Source organism: Pocillopora verrucosa, chromosome 9, assembly GCF_036669915.1.
Source record: "Pocillopora verrucosa isolate sample1 chromosome 9, ASM3666991v2, whole genome shotgun sequence".
NCBI classification, from domain to species: Eukaryota; Metazoa; Cnidaria; class Anthozoa; order Scleractinia; family Pocilloporidae; genus Pocillopora; species Pocillopora verrucosa.
Window position 1 is genome coordinate 3,694,123 of NC_089320.1, and position 21,888 is coordinate 3,716,010.

The following is a 21,888-nucleotide window of genomic DNA, read 5'->3' on the forward strand; positions in this document are numbered from 1 at the left end:
CTGTTTAAATTGCAGCCTCCGAAGATCGTTTTTTTTTTCACTTTTAGCGTATTCTCATCCCTTATCTTGCGGAAAAAATCAAATTACGGGGTACTCTGCATCAGTGCAAATCTCTGAAAAAACCGTACAATAGACCGAGTAGCGATGTGGCTGAAAATGACCGTGATTACATTTTCGTACGGGAATACCTCCCACGTTTTCATTCTTGTATCAAGGTTGGCAGTCAATCGGAAAAGCAGGCGATTTTGAAAACAAGTTGAAAAATAGGAAATTCGAACAAGCGAGTCGTGTCTTGGCCTAGATGGAAAGGGAAGGTGAAGGAAGGTGTTCATAGACAATTCACATACTTGAGACTGTCTATTTGACGCCTCTCAAAATATAGTTAGAACATCCTCGGATTGAATTTGGGACAAATTTGACAGAAGCAGCACGTGTGTCTATTTCAGTTTTCAGTCTCAGTTTCCCATATCAGCTTCCTGAGTAGTCGAGGAAAAGATGACATGTGGAAACAAACTATTTTCACGTTGACAGTCGTAACTTTGCCAAAAATTAGAATTGTGCTTCTTTCCATGAATAAACCACAGGCGGCCCAAGCTCCAGCTGTGAGATGATCATCTTGCGCAATAACAGTCATGGCGGAATTATAATAGTTTGTATGGGAATATTTACGACCGCTCTAAGGAATAAAAAATACGTCAAATTCTCAATAAAAATATCTCACCTTACTTCCGCAGCGTATTGCTTGTTATCTGACCACTTACTTTGATGAAAAGAACGCATTTTAGCGAGTTGTCCATTTCGAGGTTTTCAACGAACATAGGTATGCTGAAAACCTCGAAATGGACAACTCGCTAAAATGGGTTCTTTTCATCGAAGTAAACGGTCAGATAACAAGTGATACGCTGTGGAAGTAGGGTGAGGTATTTTTATTGAGCATTTGACTTATTTTTTTTATTAATTAGAGCGGTTGTAAATATTCCCATACAAACTCTTATGATTCCGCCATGACTGTTATTGCGCAAGACGATCATCTCATAGCTGGAGCTTGGGCCACCTGTGAATAAACCGTAAAATCTGAAGCAATGAGTAAACGGAAGTCCGCCACACTTTCATTTTTTCAACTCAAGACATAATACGATTTTCTTATAATCGGAAACAGTGAGAAAACAAACGGTAGCCGTAACAATGGATAATCTCAAGGAATTACTTGCGCCAAAAACATTTAACAAAGTTAGCCATGCCGCAGTTGTTATTTGGATCCTGATCGGTATAATCTTTCTTGGCATTTTTGCAGACGCAGAAAACGGTGAATCCAGGTATGATTTCCGCTGTGGCGGGGCGAAGAGCGAAAAGATCGACCTTGTACGTGGAAAATGTTTCGAGTTATATGAGAAAAAGTATAACAAACACGCTCTTCCTACCTATGGCTTCGTAATCATGAACTTTTTCCTCATTGGAACTGTTTGTGTTATTTACTCCAAGATAGTGAGCCCAACAGTCGATCAACTGTCGCCAAGCGCTCGTAACGGTGATCTTGAGAGACAGTCGCCCGACCAAGGGAGAGCTGGAAAAAAGCTCTTTATTGCTTACTGCTGTCAACTTTTCACAAGGATAGTTTTAGGAGTTCTCTTTATGGTCCTACAAACTCAGATTCTTTATCCTCTGGACTTTCCCTCCAGCTTTTCTTGTTATCTAACCTCCGAAGGGAATCAGCCAAGGAATTCTACTGGCGTCTGGCACGAGTGTCATAATCAACGAGCAACTAAGAAAAACTCTTGGATGGACGCTGTTCTTGTCGTGAACGGAATTTTTCTCTTTAGCATTCTGATGGAAACCGTCTATATTTTCCTACGTGCGTGGAGAGAGGATACTTTCATGAAAAATTCAAGCTTTCTAGAAGCTCACTTGAACATTCCACATCTGCTAAGCAAGCCTGAACAATTCCAAGAAACACTGCTTCAGGAATTCATCGCGAATACAAAGAAAGTTATTAAAGAAGAGACAAATAAACCTCCCCAACTCCGGTCGCCTTTTTCAAGTACTCCCGGCGAAGGACGCTCAGCTAAACATTTGACTCTGGATCAGATTTACACAAAACTTGTCGTTGTTCCAGACAGAGCCGAATATGACTTTTCTGGAGTCAGAAGGGAGAAACTGGAAGTCTACACCAGATCGGATGAGAAAAACACAACACCTAGAGGGCCGGAAGACATTATTAACCACGAAAACAAAAACGTTTTGATTGTTGGTCGTCCTGGGATAGGAAAGACACTTTGCTGTACCAAACTTCTCAGAGACTGGGCATTTAACAGAGTATTCCATAAATCATCTGATGCTAAAATACATTTTGATGCTACTTTTTTTATCAAATTCAGGGCATTCAACGCGGCAACCGATCTCAGCCTCCGGGAACTGCTCACATTGTCAGAACATTCCTCCTCAAATCACATGGATGATGAAGTCTGGAATTACATCCTTGACAACCCCCAAAGAATTCTCTTTGTTTTCGATGGAATCGATGAATTTAAACATTATTCAAAGATCGGCGAGGAAAATTTCGAGCCTCAATTCAGAAACCGCGCAGACGAAAAGATGCCCCTGTATGCACTATACGAGAAGCTTGTGACTGGAAAACTTCTCATCGGAGCTGCCGTTTTGACAACCACAAGACCTACGGCTTTGTCATGCATCGAGCGTGTTGATTTTGACAAAGTCTTCGAGATCCTCGGCTTCTCATCCGAACGAGTCGAAGAGTACGTAACCAAATTTGTTGAGGAGGACAAGCATGCAGGCGAAACAATATGGCGACACATCGGCGGCAACATAAACATTCTCTCTCTATGCTCCATTCCTGCGAGTTGCTTCATCATTTGCTCAAGTCTCTTTCAAATGGTGAGGTTCTATGGTTCTAAAAGTCTTAGCCTACCAACGAAATTAACAGGCATTTACAAGAAAGCCGTGAAAATCTTTTACTTAAGACACAACGAAGAATTCCGCGGCAAGAATTTCACTCGCGAAGAATTTGAATCAGACCAGTTGCCCCCTGAAGTGGAAAAGAAATTCGAGAAACTTGAAAAAATGGCATTTGAAGGAATTAAAGGAGGAAAGCTGGTCTTTGGAGGAAACGAAGTACGCGGAATGGAAGAAAGCGCTCTCTTTCACCGCTTACTCGACCGTGAAACTGCCCCTCTAAAACGTGAACGACAATTCTGTTTCATTCATTTAACAATGCAAGAGTTTTTTGCTGCGAGGCACCTAGCAAACATGGATGAAACAGAACTGAGGAACTTTGTTTCTACGAACATCGCGGACGGCAAATGGCAGCTGGTTTTTCAGTTTCTAGCAGGACTAATGAACGAGAAAGAAAAACCAAGCGAAATTATCACAGACCTTCTTCCTGTGGAAACTGAAGAGAAAGAAAGTAGGTTCTACGACGAAGAGTTGATAGATCATAGAGAGCCAAGGAAAGTAACTTGTTGGCCGACTAAAGACAAAAAACATTTAGCAGTGACATTATTTAAATGCATTAACGAAAGTAGTGAGATGGAGGAAATAGTTCAGAGAAAACTACAACAAATTAACTTTAATTTTGTAGATTTTTATTCTTGTCAACTCACACCTGATGATTGTGCTTCAGTGGTTACTGTAATTAAGAATGTTCAACAAATTTCACATTTAGATTTGGCTGGCAATAACTTTGGTCCATTAGGTTGTTTTGAGATTTTCAAGTTGTTAAAATGTAGTAAATCTCAACTGAGCTGGTTACGCCTCGGAGGAAATCAATTTACAGTAGAAACAGCAAAGGGTTTAGCTGAAGCCATCAACAACAACAACTGCCAGCTACGCTGGTTAGACCTCTGGAAAAATTACATCTCAGACATTGGAGCACAGCACTTGGCTAAAGCCATCAACAACAACAACTGTCAGCTACGCACGTTAAACCTCTCCTACAACAACATCTCAGACATTGGAGCACAGCACTTGGCTGAAGCCATCAACAACAACAACAACTGTCAGCTACGCAGGGTTTACCTCACAGCAAATAACATCTCAGACATTGGAGCACAGCACTTGGCTGAAGCCATCAACAACAACAACTGTCAGCTACTTGCGTTAAACCTCACAGCAAATAAAATCTCAGACATTGGAGCACAGCACTTGGCTGAAGCCATCAACAACAACAACTGTCAGCTACGTACGTTAAACCTCACAGCAAATAACATCTCAGACAATGGAGCTAGGCCCTTGGCTGAAGCCATCAACAACAACTGTCAGCTACGCACGTTAAACCTCACAGCAAATAAAATCTCAGACATTGGAGCACAGCACTTGGCTGAAGCCATCAACAACAACAACTGTCAGCTACACATGTTAAACCTCACAGCAAATAAAATCTCAGACATTGGAGCACAGCACTTGGCTGAAGCCATCAACAGCAACAACTGTCAGCTACGCAAGTTAGACCTCACAAGAAATAACATCACAGAAGCAGGTAAACGACAAGCAAATAATTTACTTAACAATAGTCAGTCAAACTGTCTCCTTATTATCTAACATCGCCAATTCACAAATAATTGTTAAAACTGGAAAAAAAATGACATAACCACTTACAATTCAAAATGTGAGGTAACCAGCTCTGTGACAACTACAACACAACCACAGAATTCGTGAATGAAAGAAAGAAAACTAACTTTGTGAAGCACTCTGAGCAGTGAGATTTTTTGAACCGGATTGAAATGAAGACAAATAAACCAATGAATATGTTTATTTGAGAACATAGAATGTCAAAGTGCTTTTTTTTTTTTGTTTACAAGTTTTGTGTTTTAACTTCAATGTTATCGGTTCGTTTAAAACAAACCAATAACATTTAAGTAAAAACACAAAACTTACTGCATAGAAAACAAACGAACCTCGGACCTCTCAGGAAACTTTGTTATTTTTATGATTGTTTATTTCGATCCTAAATTTACTGTATGCTTCTGTGTTTTGATCACTTACATCTGTCACAAGGAATAGTTTGTGCTGAGTTTAGTGAAGTTCTTTTCCGGTTTTAAAGTGGATCAGATGAGTAAATACAATACAAGTTTTGCTTTCTAGAATAAGTTTGTTTTCAGTGTTCAATTTTTTTTCAGTCAAAGTGATCTGGTTGGGGTAGTTTCATACTTTCTGCCAATCAAATTGTAACCAAACTGTAAATATGTGAACTCCATGCTTTTAAAACACAAAATGCCTTTTAGTGGTAAGTGATGTGAGACTTATGTCATTTTAATATACACAATTTTTGGGGGGTTTCTGCAGTTGTTATAAATATAGGAATGTTTTTGTTCATAGGGGCAGAACTCCTAAGTTTATCTGATTAATGTTGAATAAATCACATAAGCAGATTTATCCATGGTGTTGCTGTCAATTTAGCTTTAACGGTTTCACATACCAGACAAAGTAAAAAGCTTTACACAGATTTTAAGACAGAAAAAACAGTGGACAAAGGGAGGAAATTAGGGAGGGGAGGGGGGGGGAAGAAAGCTTGTCAATCTAAAACAAAAGAAGTAACTTGTCTGAGAAACTGCCTCTAGTCACCTGTTGAAGCTCCCCCTTAGTGTTACCTTCTCTTTAGCATGGATAGCACCCTTTGTTGTTAAGTTTCCCACATTGAAATACAAGATTATTATGACCCAATATTAAACCTGGACCAAAATTCCATATCCTGTCTTGAACCAAAGATGAAACATCTTAAAAAGAGAAAGAGAGAAAAGATAGTAGCTTATTTCTTCAAATAAGTGCCTGACCAGTTATTCAAAATTTTGGCCAAAATCATTCATTCCACAATGTTTAGTTTTTTCATAACACACATGTTCAGTTGGGAGATTATTTGTGTTGCGTTCCTGGTACTGCAGACACATGGTGTTGTGAACCAGCGTTCGCCAGGTCAACCACCATGATGTACGAGGCTAGTAGCAAGATTCAAATTTGTTTATTCGAGATTACTTCATGCAGCACATACGGTGATTTCTTAGGCTTGCACTTGTACTATTAACATATTTGAAATGAGTCCAGTCTGGAACATTCCTCTAGATGAAAGTCTTTTTTTCGTTTCCCTTGTGATTGCAGGCATGATTTGCCCCACTCTGTTCTTGGCTCAATTCATTGGTAATAGAAATTTGTGCTATCAGTATACTGATTACTTAGACTAACATCATACTCCTCCTAACAATAACACCCCTGAATCAAACATTAATAAGGTTTCAAGAATGAAGGAAATGATTACCTATTATAAAAGTTCTCGATTGTTGAACAAATTCTCCTTGTCAGAAGCTCAGGAAATGTATAGAGAACAGTTTGTGGAATATGCACACGGATGTAAGGCCATAAAGAGTTATGGATGAAAATCTGAAGTCAGGGTACAAATTTTCCCTATCGGCAACAATTTATGGTAGGCTTATGCTACGCAAGTTAGACCTCACAAGAAATAACATCACAGAAGCAGGTAAACGACAAGCAAATAATTTACTTAACAATAGTCAGTCAAACTGTCTACTTCTTATCTATAATCGCCAATTCACAAATAATTGTTAAAACTCGAAAAAAAAATGACATAACCACTTACAATTCAAAATGTGAGGTAACCAGCTCAGTGACAACTACAACACAACCACAGAATTCGTGAATGAAAGAAAGAAAACTAACTTTGTGAAGCACTCTGAGCAGTGAGATTATTTGAACCGGATTGAAATGAAGAAAAATAAACCAATGAATATGTTTATTTGAGAACATAGAATGTCAAAGTGTCTTTTTTTTTTTTGTTTACAAGTTTTGTGTTTTAACTTCAATGGTATCGGTTCGTTTAAAACAAACCAATAACATTTAAGTAAAAACACAAAACTTACTGCATAGAAAACAAACAAACCTCAGACCTCTCAGGAAACTTTGTTATTTTATGATTGTTTATTTCGATCCTAAATCTACTGCATGCTTCTGCACACAGATGTAAGGCTGTAAAGAGTTATGGATGAAAATCTGAAGTCTGGGTACACATTTTCCCTATCAGCGACAATTTATGGTAGGTTAATGCTGCGCAAGTTAGACCTCACAAGAAATAACATCACAGAAGCAGGTAAACGACAAGCAAATAATTTACTTAACAATAGTCAGTCAAACTGTCTCCTTATTATCTAACATCGCCAATTCACAAATAATTGTTAAAACTGGAAAAAAAATGACATAACCACTTACAATTCAAAATGTGAGGAAACCAGCTCAGTGACAACTACAACACAACCACAGAATTCGTAAATGAAAGAAAGAAAACTAACTTTGTGAAGCACTCTGAGCAGTGAGATTATTTGAACCAGATTGAAATGAAGAAAAATAAACCAATGAATATGTTTATTTGAGAACATAGAATGTCAAAGTGTCCTTTTTTTTTTGTTTACAAGTTTTGTGTTTTAACTTCAATGGTATCGGTTCATTTAAAACAAACCAATAACATTTAAGTAAAAACACAAAACTTACTGCATAGAAAACAAACAAACCTCGGACCTCTCAGGAAACTTTGTTATTTTATGATTTGTTTATTTTGATCCTAAATTTACTGCATGCTTCTGGGTTTTGATCACTTACATCTGTCACAAGGAATACTTTTGTGCTGAGTTTAGTGAAGTTCTTTTGGGGTTTTAAAGTGGATCAGATGACTAAATACATAACACAGCTTGCTTTCTAGAATAAGTTTGTTTTCAGTGTTCAATTTTTTTTCAGTCAAAGTGATCTGGTTCGGGTAGTTTCATACTTTCTGCCAATCAAATTGTAACCAAATTGTAAATATGTGAACTCTATGCTTTTCAAATACACAAAATGCTTTTTAGTGGTAAGTGATGTGAGACTTATGTCATTTTAATATGCACAATTTTGAGGGGGTTTCTGCAGTTGTTATAAATATAGGAATGTTTTTGTACATAGGGATAGAACTCCTAAGTTTATCTGATTAATGTTGAATAAATCACATAAGCAGATTTATCCATGGTGTTGCTGTCAATTTAGCTTCTACAGTTTCACATACCAGACAGAGTAAAAAGCTTTACACAGATTTTAAGACAGAAAAACCAGTTGACAAAGGGAGGAAATTAGGGAGGGGAGGGGGGGAAGAAAGCATGTCAATCTTAAACAAAAGAAGAAGTAACTTGTCTGAGAAACTGCTGCTGGTCCTCTGTAGAAGCTCCCCCTCAGTGTTACCTTCTCTTTAGCATGGATAGCACCCTTTGTTGTTAAGTTTCCCACATTGAAATACAAGATTATTCCAACCCAATATTAAACCTGGACCAAAATTCCATATCCTGTCCTGAACCAACGATGAAACATCTTAAAAAAAAAGAAAGACAGAAATGAAAGTAGCTTATTTCTTCAAATAAGTGCCTGACCAGTTATTCAAAATTTTGACCAAAATCATTCATTCCACAATGTTTAATTTTTTCATAACACACATGTTCAGTTGGGAGATTATTTGTGTTGCGTTCCTGGTACTAAAGACACGTGGTGTTGTGAACCAGAGTTCGCCAGGTCAACCACCGTGATGTATGAAGCTGGCAGCAAGATTCAAATTTGTTTATTCGAGATCACCTCATACAGCACATACGGTGATTTCTTAGGCGAACACTTGTACTATTAACTTATTTGAAATGAGTCCAGTCTGGAACGTTCCTCTAGGTTAAGGTCTTTTTGCGTTTCTCTTGTGACTGTGGGCATGATGTGCCACACTCTGTTCTTAGCTCAATTCATTGGTAAGAAGAATTTGTGCTATCGGTATACTGATTACTTAGACTAACATCTTACTCCTCCTTACAATAACACCCCTGAATCAAACATAAAGGTTTCAAGAATGAAGGAAATGATTACCTGTTATAAAAGTTCTCGATTGTTGAACAAATTCTCCTCGTCAGAACCTCAGGAAATGTATAAAGAACAGTTTGTGGAATATGCACACAGATGCAAGACCGCAAAGAGTTATGGATGAAAATCTGAAGTCTGGGTACAAATTTTCCCTATCGGCGACAATTTATGGTAGGTTACATGATACATACACACACTTTTAAAGACCGCTGAGGCCAATTTCCAAAATGGCGGCTTTGTCGCGAAGATTCTTGCAGAATCCGTGTTTTCTTCTTTATTCGATGCAAAGAAGACTTGTGACCAAAGTAGCGTCCGATCAAGAGGCAAAAATGGACAAGAAGAGCAAGAGAATGGAAAGCAGGAAGGAAATGTATGTATTGATCTTTTAATTCAAAGAGAAAATTACAGCATTAGGCTGGGAATCGTCTCCTTCGAATATTGAAATATACTCTGTTCATTTTAGATTCAAAGATATCCGCAAGGGCTACTTTTACGACTTCCATGGTGAGAAACATATTCATTTGGCTAAAAAAGTATTAGTTTCTCATTATATTCGTTGCTATCGGAAATGATGACTTTGGTAGCAAGAAGTTATGCCAGTTGGCACCTAAATTGCAAATCGAAGCAACAGTTTATGCATGTAGGATGTTCATGTATTAAATTAAGCGTTTTCTACTTCTTCTGTTCAGAATTTCGTAAGCGCGGTGGAAAGAGATTCTTTGCTTTTAGTGAGCCTAGTGAATTGAAGGTAAGTTAACTGTTACATACCTTTTTGGTGGATCTGATTGTTAATTCTCCCCTCTAGCTGCGATGAATTTCCTTGTAAACTGTTTATAAGAATTTGGTGTTAGATCAAGATAACAACTTCAACCTTATAGTTTTGAGTATTCTCATCATCAGTTTGCTGAATAATTTCAGTTGATATTAGTTAATTAATCTTTATTACTTGTTGTTTATTAATCAATTAACTGTTAGAAAGGAATGGATTCTTAGAAACTTGAACTTTTAGACTACACCTTTTAGAGAGAGGGAAACTTTTTAAAAATTTTTTTTTTTGAGAGAGGGAAACATATCAGAGAGGGAGGGGACTTGCCAGAGAGGGGAAATTACCAGAGAAGGAGACTGATCAGAGAGGGGGCTCATCAGCAAGGGAATTTATCAGAGAGGGGAGCTTAATTGAGAGGGGATGTATTAGAGAGGGGGCGAGGGGGCTTCTAAGAAAGGGGAAATTATCAGAGAGAGATAAGGATCAAATAGGGGGGCTTATTAGAGAGGGGGACTTATTAAAGAGAGATTTATTAAGGAGGGGAATCATTAGAGGGGGGTTCATTAGAGAGGGGGACTTATTATAGAGGGCTCTGTAAGAGAGTGATCCTATGATCCTATGGAGACAGGAGGCTTAATGGAGCATGTACATCAATAAAAATGATCATAACTTTATACTTGTGCTGTATTTTAAACTGGTAGGATTCACAACTCTTTCCTGCATTGAAGGCAAGAACACTGTCTCAGAAAGAAGTTGATTTACAGCAAGAATTTCCAGGTCATGTAACACTGGTGTTACTGTGGATCAAAGCGTATGGAGAGGTATGGTTAGAATCCTTTGCTTCCTTAACATGCCATGAATCCCAAAAAATTATTTTTCCACAAAATACATCTCCTTATCTTACTGATAACAAATTAAAAATAAATTGATGTTGCATCTATTTTAGTAATTTTTTAAAATTAATTTTTAAAGATCCTCTGACCACGATATCTTTTAATGACTTTCCTTTTTCAATACCATAACAAGGCTAGCTCCTTAAATATAGCTCTTGAGCATGTTAGGCTTTGAATAAGGTGCCATTTCTCAACTATTATTTCTCTGTATTCTTTAGGTTAAGGTAAAACCTATCATGTTACAAAAGGCAATATTTTCTTCCATGTGCTCTTTTCTCTGCTTTTGATGGACCTTTCTCTCCCAGTAAAATAAACTTCAGAGATGTATTTTTGCAAAATTTCAACTGGGTATCCTTTATTCTTCAAGCTTGAGGAATGTGTTCTCAGGAAGTGTGGAAATTCTCCCAATTCTCCCAATTCTCCCAATCCCTTCTTTCTTGGTCATTCCTGTCATCCTGGAGGATGACATGAACAAAAATTAATGTATTGGAAGGTCTCTGTCTCTATGTAATGCATTTGTACATCAAGGGTTGGTCCCCTCTTAATCTCTTGCCTTTGCATACTATTGTGCCTGAGAATGTAACTTCTGTGGCAGAGTTATCAACTGTGGAGTTTATCATCTGTCAGTTGTTCTGATGTGCTGCCTGCATGAGTTTATCTTAGTTTTATCCCTCTTCCTTTGTCCCTGTTTTCTTTTGCAACTGTTAACCACTTTTTATTCATTTCAGTTATGTTTCACCCTTGTTTCTGAGAAGGCAGAGAATGCACACGTACAAGATTTAACTTCTTTATTGCCAGTTTTTGCTCTCAAATATACTTCAGTTTAGCTTTCAATTCTATGGTTAGTCAGTGGCATTACTCACTTTTAAATGAAATGAATCTATGGCCACTGATTCTACATTCTCGGAAAGTTCTGTTACTTTAATTTATCTTTAGTTAGTTTCTAGTTTTTGCTTGCTCTAGTTTTCTGAGCTTTGTTGAAATTCTCACAATGCATCTATGATGAAACTCCACCAGCACTCCGACAGGGTCACCCTCTGCTTTTTTTCTAGTCAAATGTAGATAAATTATCTGATTTAAAATCCTCACATACCACAATGTTTGACCTTATGTTCTATCTTTGGCTTTTTTGGCATGTGCCCTCCTTGAGATGAGCTTGTAAGAACCCAATAGAATTCTTTCTCAGTTGAGTTCTTCTACAGGGATCCTCTTACTCCATTTTATTGAGGCTTTGCTTTTGGTGCACAATAAATTTCTTCCACTTCCGCATTATATTCTGATCGATTAGAAGCTTTGGATGCTTCTGAGTGATACAGTCACTGTCCAAGTTTGAGTCTCTAGATGACATGGCTTTTTCTTAGTGCATTATCAAAGGTCCTCAATATTTAAAAAAAAGGAAAATCCCCAAAAGGATTTCCTATCTTGGCTAAGGTTTTCATTGCAACTGTGTAGTGTTGTTCTCAGGAAGATGTAAAAACCTCCCCTGATCCAGATTCCAAGAAAGGCAGTTGTGAATGTAAAAAAATTGAGCTTTAATTAACTACTTGTAGAATTGTGAGTTTTAATTCAATTGCAATAATTCTTTCATTGTGATGATCAGTTTAACAAGGAAATTTCTATTACCGAAAAAAAAAATTTTTTGGTGGTTAGTTGCTTACTCGTGTGAAAATGAACAGTTGTATCACAGTTTGAATTCTTACGCAGTCTATGTGTGACAAGTACAGACTCCCATTTGTGAAACACTTTCATGGAGAGCCTCTCGCACAGTACTATGAGGTAAGCATCTTGTGAGTACATTTTTAAAGATGTTGTAAAGCTGGTAGAATTGGATTAAGAGCTCTGATGTTGGTATTATCAAATAGGACCACTGTTTTGTGGTTGTTCAATTTTTTAAATATGAATGTGAATACAGACAGAATTGGACAATGTGAAGTCCATTTTGCTGTAACAAAATTTTAAGAAACAAACTGACTATCAGAGAAAGATTATCAAAAAAAAATTATTAACTGGCAGAAAAAGGTAGTGAAAACTCACTCACATGACACATGCTGGTAAATTATACAGGCATGACGTGTACACTTTCCAGTCACAACCATAACCTGTACACAGTCCTATTGGTGTTCAAATTGGGCTGGTAACAACCAATCATGTTCAATAATTTTATTACAGTTTTGATTAGCCAAGAAAGATGGGATTAGCTATTGCGTACTTGTGTATATGTTGTATAAATGCGGGAAAACTTCATGATTGCTTAGTACTTTGTCAGTTTGCTATAGTTTAAGTGCATGAACATGATGTAATTTATTCTATTTTTTTCTTTTTTTTTGCAGATAAGTGCTTTAGATGGTTTTTTCTTCAAAGCATTTAAAGGAGTAATTGAAAAAAATTTAAGGAAAGAAAGGCCTGCAGACAGACATGTAAGATTTGTAAAAGTTAAGTTTTTTAATCTAATATATAAACATACTGTATTACCTTGAATAATAGCAGTGCTCCAAGCTGCAACCATTTTGCTTACCATGGTGAGTGGAAAATATAATTAGATGGTCACTAAAATTTTAACAAAAAAAGCCAATTGGCAACCATAGATTAAAAAAAAAGAAATTAAAAGAAAAATGTGAAATATTTGTCAATCCATGGTTAATTTTTGTGTGTATTGTCACCTATAGGAGGCAAAGCCACATATTTTAATGTTGTCAAGATGTGTGAGTGAGTGTAACAATAGATTTCCCATCTTAACCAAATTTTGACCCAAGTTTTCCCAGTGCTACTTACTGTCTTTTTTGGAGTGTCTTAAAAGGTCGACATTCACACTTGATACACAGTTGAGTTCTCTCCTTTGGTGATTTCTGGCTTAAAGCCACAAGCACATGATATTTTCAGTTCTTGCAGCAACACTATTGAAGACAGCAGAAGAGAAACATCTCACAATCATTTCAGGATTGTGCACAATTTATAACAAAACTTTTTCTAGACTCAATAGGTGTGATCAACGCATCATAAAACCTAAAAGAAAAATATTTTTTCTTTGAACCTCCAAATCAATTTTACAGTTTAAATCAGCATAATTGTGTAGATCTTGCCACAACACTACAAGACAATAAATATCTCAAAATAATTTCACAGTGGCATCCACAGATGCAAAAATCTTAAATCAAAACCTTCCTTGCAGAAATATCTCAAAAGATGTGAACTGCATATGAAAGCTTTGAGGAATTTTTTCCTAAAAAAGAGTGAATTCTACTGTTTGCATCAGTGACTTCCTCCTTGCGGCAAAGGGAGCAAGCTGCAAAGTATGATACCTTTAGTTATTCAATAGAATGATGGAATGGTGGAGTATCTTAAGTTGCAGAATGACTGAATATCCTAAAACACGGAATGCCTTTTTGCATGTTTTTGCAAAAGTCTCAAAAGATGGAATTGCAATAAAATAAGAAAATTATCAACAATAAATGGTCAAAATTGAAATAAGCACAGGTAATCATTGTAAGAGCCAAGAGGATTGGGGAACCACAAGGCTTTCAAGCCAACCCCTTTAAAATAATATTATATTACTATTGTTTTCATTATTATTTTTTAATATTATTTTTGTTACCATTTAATTATTGGCTGAATGTCAATTAGTCAAAATATTCTTGAATCATCTTTCTCCTGTGGAACTGGGTACTTATAAGTGTGAGGGATGCAGCAGGTTTTCTGTTTTGCATGTGAGACAAATCTTCTGCAATACTTCCTTCTAGCATCATTAAACAGCCTCCAGTTCTTTTCAGTGCTACAAAAATTGTGTTATACCAGTAGCCACATGCAGTTTTTGACTGTCTCTTTTTTTAAGAACAGGGTTTGGGCAGGGGGGGGGAGGAAGGGGGTAAAGGCAATCTTTTTTTTGTTTTTTTGTTTTGTGACCATTTTACTATTAAAGTTGCCAAAAGGCAATTTTTTGAAAAAATGAGCCTGGACCATGAAGTGCCTGGATGCTTAATATGTAAAATTTTGGCTAAAAGGTTGGGAGCTCATCAGCAGGAGGAGGGTGCTTAATCAAGTGGGACATATATTATTGTAATCCTGTGCTAATTCTGCTGTAGTTGAAGCTTACAAAGTTACAAATAAAGAGGCAGTAGAAACAGGTTTCTCTTGTATCTACTTTTAAGAAAGTGAGGGAGGAGGGTGCTAATTTCAGAGGGGTGCTTGTTTAACTTTGTGGCCCAAGGGGTGTTGGGTACTTATTCAGAGGAGGGTGCTCATTTGAGGAAACATGGTACAGTCAAACCTGTATGGAGCAGCCTTAAGCAATCACCCTCTCCCAAAATCAAAGTAAGTATTTTTTCAAAAGTAATTCTGTACAGTAAGTGGTTGATTATGGCATACAGCAGTGTTGTTTATCATTTTTTTATAATACCTCTAATCTGTGGAACATGTATTAAGCAGTCAAACTGTATTAAGTGGTCACCTGCTATTCCCTTTGGGTGACCACTCACCACGGGTTTGATTGTGTATACTTTTGAAAAAAAAGCTCTAAATTATGTTCAAGGTCTTTTGATTAACCTTTTTTTTTTCACTTCATTTTAACAGGATAACTACCTCTTCTTTAGCGGTAACTTAAAGCCCATCAAGAAGAAAATCATGGAGAATGAAATTGTGGGACATGCTTATCTTGTAGACTGTAATGGGTTAATAAGATGGAAGGCACATGCTAATCCTGCTGAGTTGGAAATCAATCACATGTTGGACTGTTCACAACTGTTACTTAAAGAGGCAAAAAGAACTCTTAACTCTGAAGACAAAGTTCCCTGGAATAGCAGATGATAAATGTTGTGATAATGATGCTAATTTTTATTCGATGTAAGGAGTAGCTTGGTTTTCAGCCCACATGTATGAACATAATTGAGAGCAAGATATAAATGAATTTTTTATTTTCCACAAGTTATGATACATTTTGTGTTGAACTTACTAAAAAAATGTAAATTTAAAGCCAAGCTATCTTGAATCAAATAAACTTATTATTCACAACTTTTAACTATTTAATCACAACTGCAAGCTCTAATTGATAAATATATAATTATTATTATTAGTCATAGTAGTGGGTCAAGCAATACTGGGAACTAACTAGCTAACTAACTTTATATTAACAAACTATATTACATTACAAAAGCTGGTGGTGGAAAGACACAAATCTGCTGTTGGTGAAATGTTCAACCTCAAGCTCTTTGTGAGGGTTAAATAAATTCTTCTTAATTTTCTCCTCTGACTAAACTATCTTCTGCCGTGCCTGACCTGTAGATCTTTGCATAATAATTACAACCTTGGATGTCTTTTATCATAGAGAAAAGAGAGGTTGAAGAATAAAGCAACCTGCTCCCTATGGCTAATAAAAATGACTATATATAAAAACTGTTAGTTATCTGTCAGCTCGAAACATCAAGACACTTATCAAAACACATGTTTCCATAACAGCCGGGAAAGCACTGCAAAATACAATCAAAGTATAACATAAATACAGCGATTACTGAATTAGAGTACTGTAGTGTTAAACCTGTAAAAAGGCTTTCACTAGTAAATTTACCGTCTACACCCTAACATTAGTTTGCTTATTCTCCATACTGTTCTCTATACATTTCCTAAGGTGCTGACAAGGAGAATTTGTAGAACAATCAAGAGCCTCTTAAGCTAGTGGTCATTTCCTTTGTTCTCAGGACCTTAATGTTTGATTCAGGGCGTGATATTGTATAGAGAAATTGGCTGCTGTCATTCTTAGGGGTTAAACCATTTTACAAGTACATGGATACTTGATTTTTCAATTTATTTTTCTGTAGGAAAACTTTGGAGATTTGAGCTGCCCGATGTTTGATATTTCAAATTCATAAATAATTTTCACAAACAACTAACCATTATATTTACTGTCATGTTTCACTCACCTACAGAATCCAAAAATGTACCAAAACTTATCACAGTCCCATTCCTCAAGAACAAACATGGAGAGAGAAATTGCTGCACTTGAATGAGCTGCAATGGCTTCACGTTTAGTTAAGAAGAATCTACAGCCACTAAAACAATCCCCCTGTTCCTAAGTCATGATTTGGCAATTCCAGACCCAAACAATTGAACTCACCATAAAATTACCAGAGCTGTACATAAATACATCTTTACTGCAAAGAGGTTTTCAGAATTTCAATTTTTAAGCTAATTGGTTCCAAAGACATTTTTTCCCCAGCCCCTAGTTTGTTGTTTGAAAGATAAGGTGGCAATGACTCATTTCTCAAACAACACCTAATCATTGAGCCATAGTAAATTAGAGAGCAGGCCATAAACTAAAGAATAAATAATTATTTCATCTTCCAACGAAAAGGATACAGAGAATCCCAGCAGTACCATTAAACATGGAGCAACCCCCAATAAATCCACCAAACTCTAAGCCAAGAAACACCAGAGTGAGAGACAAACCCACAATCAATCTGGAAAAAAAAAAAAACATCAGCACAAAGTCTTGTTGATTAACCCATCACACCCTGACATCTGTATGCATATTCTCCATACTGTTTGTTCTCAATCCTTAGGTACTGACAAGGAGAATTTGTTTAACAATCAAGAGATTCTTTAGTTGGTGATCATTTATTATATTCTTGTGAACATGATGAGTGATTCAGGTCTGATAATGTGAGGAGAACTTAGATGCTAGTCTTTTGGGGGTTAAAGGGTGAAGACTTGCTAATAGTCCATTTTACAGTTGCTTGGTTGCCAAGCCTTTGAACAGGAGTGAGGCTGAGGGTGACCTTATTGTAATACTTAAATTGCTACTGTTCAAATTTAAATTACTTTGTTATCAAATGAATAAAGGGGTAAGTTTCTAAAGAAACTGGTGCTGTGTTGTTGGGAGAGTATAACAGGGTAATTTAGTGTTATCAACTGAGTTGACAATGTAAATTGGCCACCATAAAGAGTTTAAAAGCTGACGTTTTGAGTGTTAATTAGCCCTTTGTTGCTCTGATGAAGGGCGAACGCTCGAAACATCAGCTTTCTAATTCTTTATGATGGCCAATTTACATTGTCAACTCAGTTAATTACTTTTTTATCATGCTAACTTGATACTGGTCTCTATCACAACATGGTCACCTTCGGCTTCACTCCAAATCAAAGGCTTGACAACTAACTACACAACAGTAAATTGGACTGTTGAACATTTGACAAATATATTTTAAAATTAGGATATACCTCTATCGCAATTACAATACTACAAAAATCGAAATTAATTCTAAAAGGATTGGTTATAGTCTAATTTTGATGATGCCGATAAGAATTTAGGGATTTCAAGGAGATACACTATCCTAACTTTTACGGAGTATTTTGTCTAAAATGCAACTTTTTAAAGGATTTTACACTTACTCTTTGTCCTTAGATGAAAATTCGCTTTCTGTATACTGAAGAGGCAGGCAAGCTCTAACATTTGCGTCCTGAAAGTGATTTGAAGAAATGTTTCCGAGTCGAATCATCAAGAGCCTCGGGATGATATGACCGTAAACTCGTGCAATAAACAACCAAACATAAACATTATAGAGCTGCTTGGATTTGGGTAAAAACTCACCTTTGATAGGAATATCACCACAGTAACTACAAAATGTGCAATGAGGCCTAAAAATCTGGATGCTACAAGACTTCCGATGAACATTATGTAGCATTTAGGGGTCTCAAACAAAGCGATCACTTCATTGGAAAAGTTATAGCTTGTCGAAATGTCGGGTGGCCATATTGGATGCTAAGCGGCCTGGCCTTGGGTATATTTTTCTCGTATCCCGGTAACGCTATTGATGGGAAAGGGATAGGAAAGGTATCTCCAGCTCCTCTCCAACCTGATTGGGGACCGCCTTTGAGGGGAGGGTGGGGGATTAGGCAATCACATGGTTTTCAGGGGGAACGGAGAGGGGATCAGTCGTCGCCAAAAGAGTACCAAGGGGGGGAGGGGGGAAGAGTAACTCATTTATATTTAATTGATAGCCGACTGCCAATGAGAGCGGATACTAAGAATATCAAAGAGCCTTATGGGTGGATCAGGTTAATGTTACCAATCCATTACTGGCTCTATAACAAAACGGACAAATTCAAATAATACCCAAAAATTAATAGATTATCATTTGTTCTTGTCCTGATCATATTTCAAGCTTTCAATAGTATTCTCGACTTACCAGGGTAATGATGAAAATTTTCCTACCCTTGTATAAGAACTTACCTTGTAGTCAAGACCGAACTAAATCCAAAAGTATTCTGACCATGGAAAAGGAAAACCGTTCTTTTTGGATTTTTCCCCCTTCCTCTGTGTAAGCAAACTGGGGAAGTTGAAGGGTGGATGAGTAATACTGGAGTTGACGACTTGTAGAAAGATACAGTTGATAAGAGAATTTTGAGCAAACATGTATTTACCTTGAGAGTAAATATTTCTTTATTTCACACATCAGTTAATGTTATAAATTTAATCTTTACTTTACTCGTAATTGCTCAACAAATTACAACATGTTGGACGTACTCCTTATTTCACACGGCAGAGGCACAATTGTGGTTCCACACGCAATTTGCAAAACATTTAATTTACCCTTAAAAAGCAGACTACTCAACTGGCTGTACTCGTTCTAAATCGACTGTTTCTTCCTATGATATCAATAAATGACTTGCGAAAGGTGACATAGCCGGGGTTGACTTTGTCAAATGAATTAAACAGCCTTGAAAATGGTGGAAGAGTTGCAAAATTATGATAAAAACACGACGATGTTTTTACCAAGTTAACAGCAAGACTAAGCTAACAGCAAGATCGACTCAGAAATTTTTAATCATCAGGTCAGATGAAACTTATTTCGTTTGAAATTGTGATAAAATTCCTCCACGGGAAGTAAGAACCCCCTTAAATTTGCCTCACTTCCAAAGCGTGGCTTCATAGTTCAGTTAGTGGTGGTGCCCAATTAATAACTGGGAGGCCTGGGTTCCAATACCGTTGGAGTCTGATTTTTTTCAGGCTTCTTCCCTGCAATTTCTAAAACTTTTAGGTCATCTGCGTAGATAGTTACTTAACTTGATTAGAGTCTAACAAAATTACGCTGCCGTAAAACATTTGCGATGCTTTTCAAATCCTTTCATTGTCTTGCGTTCACACGTCATCATTAAAGTGAGGAAACGGTTTACTTCGGCAAATACACTGGTTGACGTAACTTGAGATTCTTCAAGCAGCCGAAGACTGAAAAACTCCATGTAGAACAACCTGCTCTTGATAATTCTTCAGAAAAAAATTAAAGAATAGCAATTGCTCTGGAATTCGGTGATGGGGTTGATCTCGGCAATACAATTTTCATTTTTCTGTTACAAATTGGCAGATTTTGATGGGAATTGCATTGCGTTGTTCACGGAACAGTCAAGTTAAGCGTGGGATGCTAGTTTATGTCGTATATCGGGCACACCGGCTGGTTGCTTAAAATTTCTGTTTCCTGAGTTTAGGCACCAACGCCAAATCTTTGGTGTAAATGTTCTGAAAAATGTATCTTAATTCGATCATCCGAGACTTTGTTAAACGAAGTATCAGACCTTAGTTATCTTAGACTTCAGTTCAGTTCATGAGAAGTTTTCCAGTTCTTAACCCTCTGATTAAAGTTAAATCACATCCTCAATTTAAGATAAAACTGCCCCTGAACTTGTGGTTCGGAGTCGAAAGCGTCTTTCGGCCAAACTGACACTAGTCTTGCATTTTTGTCTTGTGTAAAGTTCCTGTTTTCCAACCATCAGTGAAGCGTGTTCTATGTTCCACGAGTCTTGTTTGGCGGGAATTGACCGCGAAGTTGTTGAGGCCTGACGCATTGTCTCTTGCCATATTTCTTGTCGATAAATCGGTGGAAGATGAGAACGAACTTTGTTGTCCCCTGGAGGATTCTCACTATCTGCGTCACCAATACGAAGAGGCAGTACTTGTAAAATCTCGTCCACCTTCAAGTCATTCCTTGCTGCAGGTGTTTCTTTGTCAGAGACGACGCTGATATTCTCGATTTCACCATTAAATTCAGAGCTGGGCGATCTTCTCCCATTGAAAACTTCCCCTGGGTCAAACAGTGGAAACCCCACAGAGCGTGGAATCCATTCTGAAGATCTCGAGTCGCGGCGAAAATCCCGGGGAAATTCTAATCCTCTCTCGTCTGGTTTAAAGGGAACCAGCTTTGAAACTGGAACAGAAAGAGAAACCCTAGGCTTTCTCGATTGCTCTTGTTTCCTCAGGACATCTGTAGGATTTTTTTTGGCCTTTTGCGCCGAAGGTTTAACTTTCTCTCGCTCAGCGCTGCCTTCTTCGATTTCCTCAGAATCTTTGTCGGGCAGATCGTCCAAATTGATATTTCTTTTCTTCACTTCTTGAATTGCATCAGCGTAAAGTTTTTGCATGCGTTTGTCACTCCGAGATGCTTTTCGTTTTCCTTTTGTCTTCTTTTTTCCCATAACTATCCAAAAATTCCTTTTAAAAATGAAAATATAACAAATGAAAATATGAGGAAAGCTGTTAACCGCTAATGAAGCTAATAATACAAATTCAAATAATAGGACCAATTTTGCTTAAAAAATGTATCATTATTCAGAATCCCACTTAAAAGTTAACAGATTTTGCACTGATACATTTAGAAATCACAATATCTCTGAATTTCGCAGATTATTAGACTTACCTCACACACGAACTTAATAAGATTTCTTCGCAAAATGCGTGAAAAGCGGGTTTAAGTACAGCCAATCTTTGTTTAAATTCGTGTGTGTGTCCTCCCGTTGTAATTTCCGATAAACATCACAAGAAAATCTATTTCTGAAACTGCAGATGTTGTCTATTGACATTAAAGATGAATAGCGACCTGCGCATGCGCTCTGCATGACGCCTGCATTCAAGCTTTCATTTGCAACATAATTAGTTATTATGTAATTCTGTGTTTTCACCGCAGATTTGTCACGAAAGCGATCACGATTTTTTTCAGACAAATAAGCGACTAGCGACTCATAATCCAAGAGATTAAAATCTTCCCGAGATATGAATGAAATATTATCAGCTTCTTTGAAAATAAGGAAGAAAAATCGTTGATTTTTTTTTTAGCTGATGAAAACAGCAATGGGTGGTTCCAAATGATTGAGTCATTAAATTAAAAAACCTGCTCTGTTTTTTAAGGCATTGTTTGGCGATAAATTTGGGCGGAGTTTACATTCAAATACATAGATATTCAGGGTAAACGTCATCCTGTTTAGAAGTGCTAAAAATACATCAAAGAAAACGTTTACTGTATCTTAAACAAATAATACAAAACAATATGCATGCTGCATAAAAATAGTTTTAAGAAATAATCGTGAATGCAAAGA

The 21,888-nt window shown here is 37.0% G+C and overlaps 4 protein-coding genes across 4 annotated transcripts; 2 read left to right on the plus strand and 2 right to left on the minus strand.

Moving 5' to 3' along the window:
- The first annotated feature begins 1,108 nt into the window (after positions 1–1,108).
- On the plus strand, positions 1,109–4,697 carry LOC131785900 (NACHT, LRR and PYD domains-containing protein 3-like). Its single transcript, XM_059102857.2, has one exon. It carries the CDS (start codon positions 1,186–1,188, stop codon positions 4,552–4,554), a length of 3,369 nt encoding a protein of 1,122 aa, XP_058958840.2. The 5' UTR covers positions 1,109–1,185; the 3' UTR covers positions 4,555–4,697.
- A 4,402-nt stretch (positions 4,698–9,099) lies between these two features.
- LOC131785902 (uncharacterized) lies at positions 9,100–15,468 on the plus strand. Its single transcript, XM_059102860.2, has 7 exons — positions 9,100–9,250; positions 9,344–9,384; positions 9,570–9,628; positions 10,348–10,467; positions 12,244–12,315; positions 12,870–12,956; positions 15,106–15,468. The coding sequence occupies exons 1-7, from the start codon at positions 9,108–9,110 to the stop codon at positions 15,337–15,339; spliced, it is 756 nt and encodes a 251-aa protein (XP_058958843.2). The 5' UTR covers positions 9,100–9,107; the 3' UTR covers positions 15,340–15,468.
- A 391-nt stretch (positions 15,469–15,859) lies between these two features.
- Positions 15,860–18,287, minus strand: LOC131785901 (transmembrane protein 107-like). The gene is made up of 5 exons (XM_059102858.2): positions 18,113–18,287; positions 17,914–17,981; positions 16,885–16,985; positions 16,449–16,545; positions 15,860–15,998 (listed from the first exon to the last, which is right to left on the minus strand). Exons 1-5 carry the CDS (start codon positions 18,194–18,196, stop codon positions 15,932–15,934), a joined length of 417 nt encoding a protein of 138 aa, XP_058958841.2. The 5' UTR covers positions 18,197–18,287; the 3' UTR covers positions 15,860–15,931.
- Positions 18,288–19,005: 718 nt separating this feature from the next.
- LOC131785911 (uncharacterized) lies at positions 19,006–21,309 on the minus strand. Its single transcript, XM_059102867.2, has 2 exons — positions 21,213–21,309; positions 19,006–21,007 (listed from the first exon to the last, which is right to left on the minus strand). The coding sequence occupies exon 2, from the start codon at positions 20,989–20,991 to the stop codon at positions 20,179–20,181; it is 813 nt and encodes a 270-aa protein (XP_058958850.2). The 5' UTR covers positions 20,992–21,007; positions 21,213–21,309; the 3' UTR covers positions 19,006–20,178.
- Between the last annotated feature and the right edge of the window lie 579 nt (positions 21,310–21,888).

Bases quoted from the DNA above. Each gene is read 5' to 3' on its own strand.
- LOC131785911 (XM_059102867.2), bottom strand. From the start codon at position 20,991: ATGGGAAAAAAGAAGACAAAAGGAAAACGAAAAGCATCTCGGAGTGAC.
- LOC131785901 (XM_059102858.2), bottom strand. From the start codon at position 18,196: ATGTTCATCGGAAGTCTTGTAGCATCCAGATTTTTAGGCCTCATTGCA. The intron at 17,982-18,112 runs GTGAGTTTTTAC...AATCACTTTCAG, and splicing joins TGGTGATATTCCTATCAAAG to GACGCAAATGTTAGAGCTTG. The intron at 16,546-16,884 runs GTATCCTTTTCG...CTAAACGTGAAG, and splicing joins TGGTACTGCTGGGATTCTCT to CCATTGCAGCTCATTCAAGT.
- LOC131785902 (XM_059102860.2), top strand. From the start codon at position 9,108: ATGGCGGCTTTGTCGCGAAGATTCTTGCAGAATCCGTGTTTTCTTCTT. The intron at 9,251-9,343 runs GTATGTATTGAT...TGTTCATTTTAG, and splicing joins ATGGAAAGCAGGAAGGAAAT to ATTCAAAGATATCCGCAAGG. The intron at 12,957-15,105 runs GTAAGATTTGTA...TCATTTTAACAG, and splicing joins AAAGGCCTGCAGACAGACAT to GATAACTACCTCTTCTTTAG.
- LOC131785900 (XM_059102857.2), top strand. From the start codon at position 1,186: ATGGATAATCTCAAGGAATTACTTGCGCCAAAAACATTTAACAAAGTT.